Below are 12,322 nucleotides of genomic sequence, written 5' to 3'. Positions count from 1 at the left end.
AATAACACCACACATCTACAACCATCTGATATTTGACAAACCTGACAAAAACAAGAAATGGGGACAGGATTCCCTATTTAATAAACGGTGCTGGGAAAACTGGCTAGCCATATGTAGAAAGCTGAAACTGGATCCCTTCCTTACATTACATACAAAAATTAATTCAAGATGGATTAAAGACTTAAATGCTAGACCTAAAAGCATAAAAACCCTAGAAGAAAACCTAGGCAATACCATTCAGGACATAGGCATGGGCAAGGACTTCATGGCTAAAACACCAAAAGCAATGGCAACAAAAGCCAAAATAGACAAATGGGATCTAGTTAAACTAAAGAGCTTCTGCACAGCAAAAGAAACTACCATCAGAGTGACCAGGCAACCTACAGAATGGGAGAACATTTTTGCAAAGTACCCATCTGACAAAGGGCTAATATTCAGAATCTACAAATAACTTAAATTTACAAGAAAAAAATCAAACCCATTAAAAAGTGGGCAAAGGCTATGAACAGACACGTCTCAAAAGAAGACATTTATGCAGCCAACAGACACATGAAAAAATGCTCATCATCACTGATCATCAGAGAAATGCAAATCAAAACCACAATGAGATGCCATCTCACACCAGTTAGAATGGCGATCATTAAAAAATCAGGAAACAACAGGTGCTGGAGAGGATGTGGAGAAATATGAACACTTTTACACTGTTGGTGAGAGTGCAAACTAGTTCAACCATTGTGGAAGACAGTGTGGCGATTCCTCAAGGATCTAGAACTAGAAATACCATTTGACCTAGCCATCCCATTACTGGGTATATACCCAAAGGATTATAAATCATGCTGCTATGAAGACACATGCACACATGTTTACTGTGGCACTATTCACAATAGCAAAGACTTGGAACCAACCCAAATGTCCATCAATGATAGACTGAATTAAGAAAATGTGGCATATATACACCATGGAATACTACACAGCCACAAAAAAAGATGAGTTCATGTCCTTGGTAGGGACATGGATGAAGCTGGAAACCATCATTCTGAGCAAACTATCCCAAGGACAGAAAACCAAACACCGTGTGTTCTCACTCATAGGTGGGAATCGAACAATGAAAACACTTGGATACAAGACAGGGAACATCACACACCAGCACCTGGCGTGGGGTGGGGGGAGGGGGGAGGGATAGCATTAGGAGAAATACCTAATGTAAATGATGAGTTAATGGATGCAGCAAACCAACATGGCACATATATACATATGTAACAAACCTGCACGTTGTGCACATGTACCCTAGAGCTTAAAGTATAATTTAAAAAAAATCTATTACCATATTTGTATGTCTATTTCTGGACTCCCTCTCTTCTCTTCCATGGCTCTATGTACATAAAATTTCACCAATACTGCACTGTATTAATTACCTTAGATGTATATTGTGTCTTAAAACTAGGTAATGTGAATCCTCCAACTTTGTTTCTTTTTCAAAACAGTTTTAGCTAGTCGGGCTTAAGCTTTCCATATAAATTTTAGAACCTGGTTATCTATATCTACAATGAATCTAGCTGAGATTTTGACTGAGATCACATTAAATTTATAGGTCAAGTTGACTGTATTGAGTGTTGTAATCCATGAACACAGTATGCTTCCTCGTTTATTTTGGTTGTCTTGGATTTCCTTCAGCAGCATTTTGTAACTTTCAACATACAGATCCTGTACACATTTTGCTTGATTTATATCTAGGTAGTTTTGTTTTTTTCCTCCTTTTGGAGCTATTATAAATGGAACTTAAAACAAAATCCTGGTTTCCAATTGTTCATTGTCTTTGTATAGAAATATAAGTGATGTTTTAAAAAGTTAACCTGTATACTGCTCAAATCACTTATTAGTTCTAGGAGGTTTTTAATAGATTTGTTGGTAATTTCTACACAGACAATCATGTTATATACAAAGAAAGTTACTTTTTTTATTTCTTTCAGGTCTGAATGCCTTCCATTTATTTTCTAGTTCTATTGTACTTGCTAGGATTTCCAGTACAATACTAAAAGAAATGGTGAGATTGAACATCTTTGCCTAGTTCTCTATCATACAGGAAAAGCATTTGGTCCTTTATCATTAGATATGACATTAGCTGTAGGTCCTTTATAGATGCACTTTAAAAGACTGAAGTTTCCTTTTTTAAAAATCTCCCCAATCCCCATAACTCCCAGCCTCTGGTACCAACCATTCTACTCTCTACCTCTATGAGTTCAACTTTTAATATTCTGCATGAGTGAGATCATGCAGTATTTGTCTTTCTGTGCTTGACTTCTTATTCCACTTAATGTACTGTTCACTCCTGGTTCATTCATGTTGTTACAAATGACAGAATCTCATTCTTTTTTAAGGCTAAATAGTATCCCATTGTGTATATATAGCACCTTTTCTTTATCCATGCATCTGTAGACAGACACTTACATTGATTGCATATCTTGCCTATTGTGAACAATGCTGCAATGAACATAGGAGTGCAGATATTTCTTCAACAGACTGATTTCCTATCTTTTGGATAGATACCCAGTAGTGGGGTTGCTGGATCATAGGGTAGTTCTATTTTTATTTTTTTGAGGAAACTCCATACTGTTTTCCATAATGACTATACTAATCTCCATTTCCACCAACAGTGTGAAGGGTTCCCTTTATTCACACATTCTCACCACCACTTTTGTCTCTTTTATAATAGTCATCTTCTATGCTTTGCATATGGTTGGTTTGTCTCCACCAAATCTTTTGAAATTTTATCCCCAACATGGAGGTGCTGGTAGGTGTGGCCTAATGAGAGGTGTTTGGGTCATGGAGGCAGATCCCTCATGAATGGCTTGGTGCCATTCTCATGGTAGCTGAGTTCTTGCTCTAGTGAGATAGGACCAAATGCTTTTCCTGTATGATAGAGAAGCGAGCTCCCGGATCATACAGCTTAGCTGCAAGGCCGGCCAGTCCTGGTTTGCCAGTCTCTCCTTTCTGGGTGCCGGACCGTCCTCACACCTCTGAGCTCTTCCTGGTCTCTCCACAGCCTCCCCAGGAGCCCCGCTGTCCTGGCTCCCCTTCTTCCCTCTGTCTTGGCCAGGTTCTTTCCCCCATGTCTGCTCATCTTCACTCCTGCTGGAAAGCCGGTCAGGCTCGTGGTGAGATCTGTGCCTCCTGCTGTTATCCACATGGTGTCTTTGTGCTTCAGATTCTTTCTCTTGAGATCTCTCCACATCCCTGTGCTCTTTGTCACTGCCGCAGTGTGACCTTAACCCTTACTTCTTTCTCTGCAATTTTCTTTTTTTTTTTGCATTTTTCTTTTTCCTCTTCCCGCAAACGTTTCTTTTCTCTCTCCTCCTCCGTTCTTAATCGCTTCTCTTCTCGAATTCTCTGCTTCTCTAATTTTCTATTTTTAATATATTCCAAAAGAGGTGTGGTTCTCCTAGCAATGAGCTCTCTTGTCTTCGCCTCCATCTCCCCCAGGAGTCTCAGGGTTGACACTGGTCTTCTCTTTCTCCACACAGTAGGTTTCTAAAAACTTCTTATATTCTTCATCCCAAGTTGGCGGCGAAAAACTCGAAGTAGTTGTGCGCGGGCAGCGGGCGCAGCCGCTCCTCCAGCAGCTCCTTGGGGGAGGCCCGTGGACAGACGGCAGATGACCACTTGCGGGGAGCGCGAAGAAATTCCCACTGCGGCGGGGCGTGGACATCGAGCTCGGGAGGCACCGCCTACAGTGCTAGAAGGCCCGGGCCCCACCCCCTCCCGGCCCCCGCCCCTCCCCCTCCGCACAGGGCCGTCCTCTCGATGTTGAGCATTTTTTCATGTTTGTTGGCCATTTGTGTGTCTTTTTGAGAATTATGTGTTCATGTCCTTAGCCCACTTTTTGATGGGATTTTTTTTTCTTACTGATTTGAGTTCATTGTCGATTCTGGATATTAGTCCTTTGTCAGATGTATAGATTGTGAAGATTTTCTCCCACTCTGTGGGTTGTCAAAGACACCATTCTAACATCTCTGATGATTAGTGATGTTCAGCACTTTTTCATATACCTATTGGCTACTTGTATGTCTTATTTTGAGAAATGTTTATTCAGATGCCTTACCCATTTTCAATCAGGTTGTTTTCTTACTATTGACTTGTTTGAATTCTTTATATATTTTTAGTATTAACCCCTCATCAGATGTATGGTTTGCAAATCCTTTTTCCCATTCTGTAGGTTGATTTTTTCACTTTGTAGATTTCTTTCACTGTGCAGAAGCTTTTTAGTTTGATGTAATCCAATTTTTCTATTTTTGCTTTTATTGCCTGTGCTTTTGGGGTCATATCCAAAATTTGTGGCCCAGACTAATGTCACGAAGCTTTCCCCTGTTTTCTTCAGTACTCTTACATAATTTCAGATCTTATGTTAATATCTTTAATCTATTTTGAGATGATATTTGTATATGGGGTGAGATGAGGGTCTAATTTCATTCTTCTGCATGTGGATATCCAGTTTACCCCCACTCTTCCTAGCACAATTTATTGAAGAGACTCTCTTTTCTCTCTCTTTTTGATGCTGGGAAAAGTGCACCTTTTGCACCTTTGTCAAAAATCAATTGACCATAACCAGGGTCTCTAGTTTGCTAGGATTTTGTTGAGGACTTTTGCATCTATGTTCATCAAGGATATTACCCTGTAATTTTCTTTTCTTGCAGTGTCGTAGTCTGACTTTGAATGTGTTTTAAAGTGCTCTCCCAGGCTAGTGCAGTGGCTCATGTCTCTCACCCCAGTGCTTTGGAAAGCCGTAAGTAGGAGGATCACTTGAGGCCAGGCCAGGAACTTGAAACCAGCCTGGAAAAGAGCAAGAATCTGTCTCTACAAAAGCAAAAACAAATTAGCTGGGCATGATGGCACATGTCTGTAATCCCACCTACTCGGGAGGCTTGAGGTGAGATTACTTGAGCCCAGGAATTTGAGGCTGCAGTGAGTTATGATTGCACCACTGCACGCCAGCCTGAGCGATAAAGCAAGATCCCGTATCAAAAAAAAAAAAAAAAAAAAAGTTTCTCCCTTCTTCAATTTTTTGGTAGTTTTAGAAAGAATGGTCATCGGGTCCTGGGCTTTTCTTTGATGGGAGACTTTTCATTACTGATTCAATTTCTTATTTGTTATTGGTTGCTGTAGGTCTGTTCAGATTTTCTGTTTCATGATTCAGCCTTGGTAGATTGTATGTGTCTAGTATTTTCTTCTAGGTTATTAATTTGTTGACACATAATTATTCATAGTAGCCTCTTATTCTTTTATATTTCTGTGGTATCACTTCTAATGTCTCCTCTTTCATTTCTTATTTTATTTTTTGAGTCTTCTCTCTTTTCTTCTAGCTACAAGTTTTTAAATTTTATCTTTTTAAAAAACCAATTCATAGTTTTGTTGCTCTTTTCTATTGTTTTTCTAATCTCAATTTCATTTATTTCTTCTGATCTTTATTATTTTCTTCCTTCTACTAAATTTGAGCTTGGTTTGTTCTTTTACTAGTTCCTTGAGATACAATGTTAGGTTGTTTGAGATCTTTCTTGTTTTCTGATGTAGGTGTTTATTGCTGTAAAACTAACTTCCTAAAACTATTTTTGCTGCTTCCCATAAGTTTTGTTTGGTATGTTGTATTTCTATTTTCATTTTTCACAAGATATTTTAAAATTTCCCTTTTAATTTCTTCTTTGCTCCACTGGTTGTTCAGGAACATGTTTGATTTCCATGTATTTGTGAATTTTCCAATTTACTCCCAGTTATTGATTTCTAGCTTCTACCATTGTGGTCAGAAAAGATATTTGATATAATTTTAATCTTCTTAAATTTGATAAGACTTGTTTGTGGCCTAACATATGATCTATCCTGAAGAATGTTCCATGGGCACTTGGAAGAATGTGTATCTTGCTTCAGTTGAATAGAATGTTCTATATAAGTCTGTTAGGTCCATTTGAGCTAAAACTGTTGAAATCCAAACTTTCCCTGTTTTTCCGTCTGGATGATGTGGCCCTTGCTGAAAGTAGGGTATTGAAGTCCTCTATTATTACGTATTATAGTCTCCTTTCAGATCTATTAATCTTTTCTTTATATATTTTGGTGTTCCAATGTTGCATGCATATATATTTTGATTATTATAACCTCTTGCTGAATTGACCCCTTTATCATTATACAATGACCTTGTTTTACAGTTTTTGACCTAAATGCTATATAATTATGGCTACCCTGCTCTCTTTTGGTTTCCATGTCCAGAATATCTTTTTACCTTCCTTCACTTTTAGTCTACCTGTGTCCCTTATAGGTGAAGTGAATCTCTTGTAGGCAGTTTATACTTGGGTATTGGTTTTTTATCCATTAGTCACTCTATGTCTTTTGATTGGAGAATTTAAGCCATTAACATTCAAAATAATTATTGATGGGTAAAGACTTACTACTGCCATTTTGTTAATTATTCACTGGTTGTTTTGTAGATCCTTTGTTGCTTTCTTCCTCTCCTCTTGTCTGCCTTTGTGCTTAGGTGATTTTCTCTAGTGGTATGCTTTATTCCTTAATTTTTATCTTTTGTTTATTTACTAAAGTTTTTTTGCTTTGTGGTCACCATGAGATTTACATAAAATATAATTATAATAGGGTATTAATTTTTATTTTATTTTGTATATTTCTTCACTATGTCCTGTGCTCATAACAGGCTATTTTAAGCTGATAAAAACTTTAGGGAGGCCGAGACGGGCGGATCACGAGGTGAGGAGATCAAGACCATCCTGGCTAACATGGTGAAAACCCATCTCTACTAAAAATACAAAAAACTAGCCAGGCAAGGTGGCAGGCGCCTGTAGTCCCAGCTACTCGGGAGGCTGAGGCAGGAGAATGGCGTAAACCCGGGAGGCGGAGCTTGCAGTAAGCTGAGATCCGGCCACTGCACTCCAGCCTGGGTGACAAAGCAAGACTCCGTCTCAAAAAAAAAAAAAAAAAAAAAAAAAAAATTATTCACATAAAAAAAAAAAAACACTACACTTTTACTCTACCCTCCTCACATTTTAAATTTCTGGTGTCATAATTTACATCTTTTTATACTGTGTATCCCTAAAATTATTGTAGCTATTATTATTTTAATAGTTCTGTCTTTTATCCTTCATACCAAAGCTATAAGTGATTTATATACCACAATTACAGGCTTAGAGTATTCTGAATTTGACTGTATACTTACTTTCACCATTGAGTTTTATACTTTCATGTTTTCATGTTAGTACTTACTGTCCTTTTCTTTCAGCCTGAAGAACTCCCTTTTAGCATTCCTTTTAAGATAGGTCTGATGAAACTCCCTCAGCTTTTGTTCATCTGGGAAAGTCTTTAGCTCTCTTTCATTTCTGAAGGACAGCTTTCCTAGGTATTAATATAATATTGCTCGTTGGCAGTTTTCTTCCTTAAGTACTTTTGAACATATCATCTCACTCTCTTCTAGTCTATAAGGATTCTGCTGAGAAAACTGCTGCTAGCTGTATTGGAACTCCTTTACATGTCATTTGCTCTTCTCTTGCTGCTTTCAGAATCTCTCTGTCCTTGATTTTCAACAGTTTATGTGTTGGTGTAGTCTTTGAACTAAAGCTGATTGGAGTTCTTTGACCTTCCTGTACCTAGATACTTATACCTTTCCTCAGATTTGCAAAGCTTTTCTCATTTTAAATAAGCTTTCTACCCCTTTGTTTCTCCTTTCTCCTTCATTTACTCCTATAACTTGAATATTTACTCTTTTGGTGCTGTCCCATTAATTCCATAAACTTTCTTCATTCTTTTTTTCTTCTTTCACTGTATGTTTTCAAATAACCTGTATATTCAGGTTTAAATTCTTTCTTCTAATTGTTCAATTCTGTTGGTGATGCTGTTACATTTTCTTTTCATTCATTGTGTTCTTCAGCTCTAGAATTTGTTTAATTTTTAATAAATATATAATTTCAATCTCTCTGGTAAACTTCTCATTTTGGTAACTTGTTTTCCTGATTTCATTGAATTCTCAGTATTTTCTTGAAGTTCATGGATGTTACTTTTTAAAACAATGATTTTGAATTCTTTGTCAGGCAGTTCATACATCTCTATTTCTTTGGGTCAGCTTCTGGGAGATTATTGTGCTCTTTGGGTGATGTTACGTTTATGTCTCCTTGGTTTTTCATTTTTTATTGCCTTACATTGATGTCTGGGCATTTGAATATGTAGAGACTTATTTTAGTCTTTGACTTGCTTTGTCTGGGAAAGCCCTTCACTAGTCAGTCCATTCAGGGATTCTAGTCCAGCTGCCTGGTATGGTTCATAGGTTGGCTTGCTCTTAAGTGTCTTCACACTGGCTGGCCTGGTGCCTGGGTCAGCAAGGGGGTGAGCTCGGTGCCTGGTTCCATGGAGTTAAGCCTGAAACTTGGGTCCACTGGAGTGGACCTGTTGACTGGTTCTGTGGAATGGGCCTGCGTCTAACAGGGTGGGCCTGAAGCCTGGGTCCACTAGAGCTAACCTGGCACTGGGGTGGGCCTTGAGCCTGAGTCTGCAGGGGCCAGCCAGGCACTGGGATGAGCCTGGTGCTTGGGTCCACTGGGATAGGCTGAGTCTATGGGAGTGGGTCTGGGTCAAGAGTCCACAGGGGACTGGCCTGGAGCCTGGGTCTGCAGAGGTAGTCCTGGAGCCTCTGTCTGTGGAGACTGGCCTAGAACCAGGGCCTACTAGGGTGAACTTGGAGTCTGTGTTTACTGGAGCAAACCTAGATCTTAGGTCTTTGGAACCTGCAGTTGACCTAGTGCTGGGGCAGATGTGGAATCAGGATCTATGACAGCTTGTCTGGAGTGTAGGATCATGGTTGCTGGCCTGGTATCTGAAGCCACTGAGGCTGGCTGAAAGCCTAGGGCTTTGGAGTCTGGCTAGAGCCTGAGACCACTTGTGTTGGCCTGGAGGCTGAGTGTGTAGGTGCTGGCCTGGAGTCAGGTCTGCAAAGTCTAGCCTGCGTCCTGAGGCTTCAGGGGCCAGCCTGAAACCTGGATCCACAAGTATGGTCCTAGAACTTGGGTCCATGGAGGCTGGTCCATCACTGGAGTCTACTAGGATAAGCCTAAACCCTGGGTCTGTGGGTGCTAGCCTGATGATTAGGGCTGAGGGCAGCTGGTCTGGAGCCTGGAGTCACTGGGATTGGCCTGGTGCTGGAGTAGATCCAGAGACTGAGTCTGCTGGGCAGGCCTGGGGCCTGCAGCTTTGGAATCCAACCTGGGGCTTTGAGATCTAGCGTGGCACCAGGGTGGGACTAAATGCTCAGTCCATGGGTACCAGCCTGGAGTCTGGCGCTACAGAAGCCTTTCTGGCACTGAGTTTTACCAGGACAAGCCAAGTGTTAGGGTCTGAGGAAAAGTTTAGTGCTAACTTCCTTCTCCTTTCCCCACATGAAGGGTATCTCTCTCCATACTGTGCTGCCTGGGGTTGGGTGAGGGGTGGTGCAAGTAGTATAAAACTGTCCTTTTTAGACTGTTCAATGCATCATTTCTTTACTACACTCAGGTACTATAATCTCTGACCTGGTTTCCTTAGCTCTTGTAAAGGTATTTTTGTGCATGGATGTATGTTCAACTTGATGTTTCTGTGTGAGAGGAACATGGAAAGTCCTTTTCTATCATCTTGCTGATGTCCACTGAGATTAACTTTCCTAATCAACTCTTGACTAGATTACTGAACAGTCACCTAGATTTTATTTTGACCCCCTCTAATCTATTCTCCAGATTGCAGCCAGAGTAATCTTTAAAAAACAATCTGATTATGTCACTCTCTGATTAAAACCTTTCATTAGCTCTTCATGGTTTTCAGGATAAAGTCAAAATTCCTTAACACAGCATGTAAGGACTTTCATGAATTAGTTCTCTTGACCTCATCCCTCAGCATTCGCCTTTCCACTTATACTCACCAACAGCGCTTGAACTTGTTCCTGCCAATGTCACCTTTCTCTAAGCCCTGTCTCCTTCTCACCTCCGGGATAAACTTCTACAAAACTTTATACCTACCTTGGGCATCAATATCGCCAGAAATCCTGGATCAGGTACTACTCTGTTGATCTCTGTCAGAGCACTTATCCCTTAATAAAACATAATTGCCTGTTAACCTGGTTGTCCCTTTCCTCCACTTGGTTATGAGTTCTCTGAGGGCAGGGACCCAGTCTCAGTAAAAACCCTTGGTTCTTAGCACAATGTCTGTCATACAGAAGAGATAGCTAAATATTTAATGAATTGATAGGTTGAATGCTATCTTTCTGAGCATAGATAAAGTAAGAACAACTAAGATTTGTTACTACTTTATGGTTTATAACATAATTATTATCTCTCATCAATTTTTATAACAATCCCATTAGGTAGGTGGTATCATTAACCATTTTTTATATATGAAGAAACAAGAACAGAGAAGTTAAGTGACTTTCCCAAGGTAGGACTCAAATCTAGGCTTCCTAGATAATTTTAGGATTGGGAATCTTCTACCAAACAACCACATCTCCACTGAAATATTTAGAACTGAGTGGGGTAATTCATTCTGCCATAGGACTACAAATCATCCTCTGTGTAATTTAATCTTTTGAGATAAAAATGGCATTTAAATGAATTTTCAAAATAAAATGTCTAATTTGAATACCTGTATTGCTTAAACTTTTCATATAAAAAAATCTACATTTTTAACCACTGTATTTAACACCTCACAAAGCTGATAAAAATTCAGTATCTGTAGTACCTACAAAGCTTATACATATATTAATACTATAAATATCTGAGAATTGAGTCAGAAAGCTTACCTATTCTTGGAACAGTTCATAGCTATATGCCATTAGAAATGCCTAGTAAAAGCAAGATTCATAAATACTACTAATGTTCTTGCTAGGTGCAGTCACGAATGAACAGCACTATTACACAATTTCCTTTACCCTGCCCGAAGGTTATAAGCTATTTTTCTTGATGTGCTTGGCAAAGACCAAACTCAGTATAGAGCTAATTTCTCACAAGACAAAAATGTTCTTTGAGAGACTGATTCCCAAGCATTAATCATTAATCATCCAAGCATTCATTATCAATCCTAATCACTTAATGTTGGTATTTCTACAAGGGTATATCATAATGTTCATAATTATACCACACTCTATAGTGAAAAAAAAAGCAGCAGTCACCCAAACCTCTCCCATCCAGTTAACAGAGTCCTACTGTTCCAACATAGGATTATTTAAAATATTCAAACAACTATTTTAAGTTCATTTTTGAGACACATCTCAGTAATTTTTAAAAAACAAAATGAATACTTACAATACATCTTTGAAGTTTCCAAACACATACATATGCCTAAAGCTGTCAATAGCGATTACAGGACAATCTGCTGGAGTTTTCTGTATGTGCAGAAGAGGATGTCTAAATTTGTCACAATCGGCATGTAAAAAGTTTATTGTACCTTTTAAAACAAAAAGAATTTTGAGAGGTAAATTCAAATTTTCTTGATAGTATTTTCATAAGATTGCAAGCTCACAAAAAGTGACATACTAAAAAAGCACCCCAACATTCTTAAGAGTAATATAGATCAGAAAAACTAAAACCTAAATATCTAACACTTAAAATAGGTAGGCTTTTAGTTCTTAGGGCACGAAGTATAACTTCTTTAGAAATCATATTGACTTAGCCCAAATTTGAAGGTTATAATGAATGTTTTACTTTCCTTAAATGGGCAATCATTTACTTTGCGGATTACCAGGTTCTAGGCAGGAAGTTCAAATTGATATATGAGCGATTCTCATGGGACCATTTTCATACCAGCCTATTCCAGCCATACTGGTTGATTTTTAGTCGAATTCAACCTGCAAGATAGTATGTGACTAAAATGGGCAGCTCTATACAGTAACTTTAGTTTATTTTGTTTGACTTTGTTCCCCAACTACAGAGGAAAAGCTAGTGATACCTCAAATTCCATTAAATGCTTTGGAGAAATCCACAGACAACTACTCAACTTTCTTTCATTTAGAAATAAACGCTAATCAGACTGTGTAAGCTCTCTCAGTAATATCTCTGGGAATGTCCATCGGAAAAGGAGTCAGACAAGCAATGAAAGAAAGTGCCCAGAACTAATGCTCATTCATGACCCTGCTTTTCATGAACTTTGATTTTTCTCTCCAAAATAGTAATGGTTAGAAGACAAACAAAAAACACTACTTCGCTCTACTATTATTATTGCTCTACTAACGCCTCCTTACTGTCACATTTGAATGCACTAAAATAAAGTTTTAACCCAAATATGTTTATGTGATTTGAAAATAATGGGAGGGGAGACGATGAAA

The 12,322-nt window shown here is 38.7% G+C and overlaps 1 protein-coding gene and 1 pseudogene across 1 annotated transcript in view; both read right to left on the bottom strand.

Annotated features, from left to right (window-relative positions):
• ERP44 (endoplasmic reticulum protein 44) overlaps positions 1 to 12,322 on the bottom strand; it is a 119,820-nt gene that overhangs the window by 11,513 nt on the left and 95,985 nt on the right. Inside the window, exon 10 of the mRNA XM_010374130.2 lies at positions 11,304 to 11,445. Within this exon, the coding sequence (XP_010372432.1) occupies positions 11,304 to 11,445 (142 nt within the window). The remainder of the gene's footprint in view (positions 1 to 11,303; positions 11,446 to 12,322) is intronic.
• Positions 2,616 to 3,825, bottom strand: LOC115894022 (annotated as a pseudogene).

This window comes from Rhinopithecus roxellana, chromosome 16 (assembly GCF_007565055.1).
Source record: "Rhinopithecus roxellana isolate Shanxi Qingling chromosome 16, ASM756505v1, whole genome shotgun sequence".
In the NCBI taxonomy this organism is placed as follows: Eukaryota; Metazoa; Chordata; class Mammalia; order Primates; family Cercopithecidae; genus Rhinopithecus; species Rhinopithecus roxellana.
Note: the sequence above shows the minus strand (reverse complement) of the source record. Positions and strands in the feature narration are given on the sequence as shown.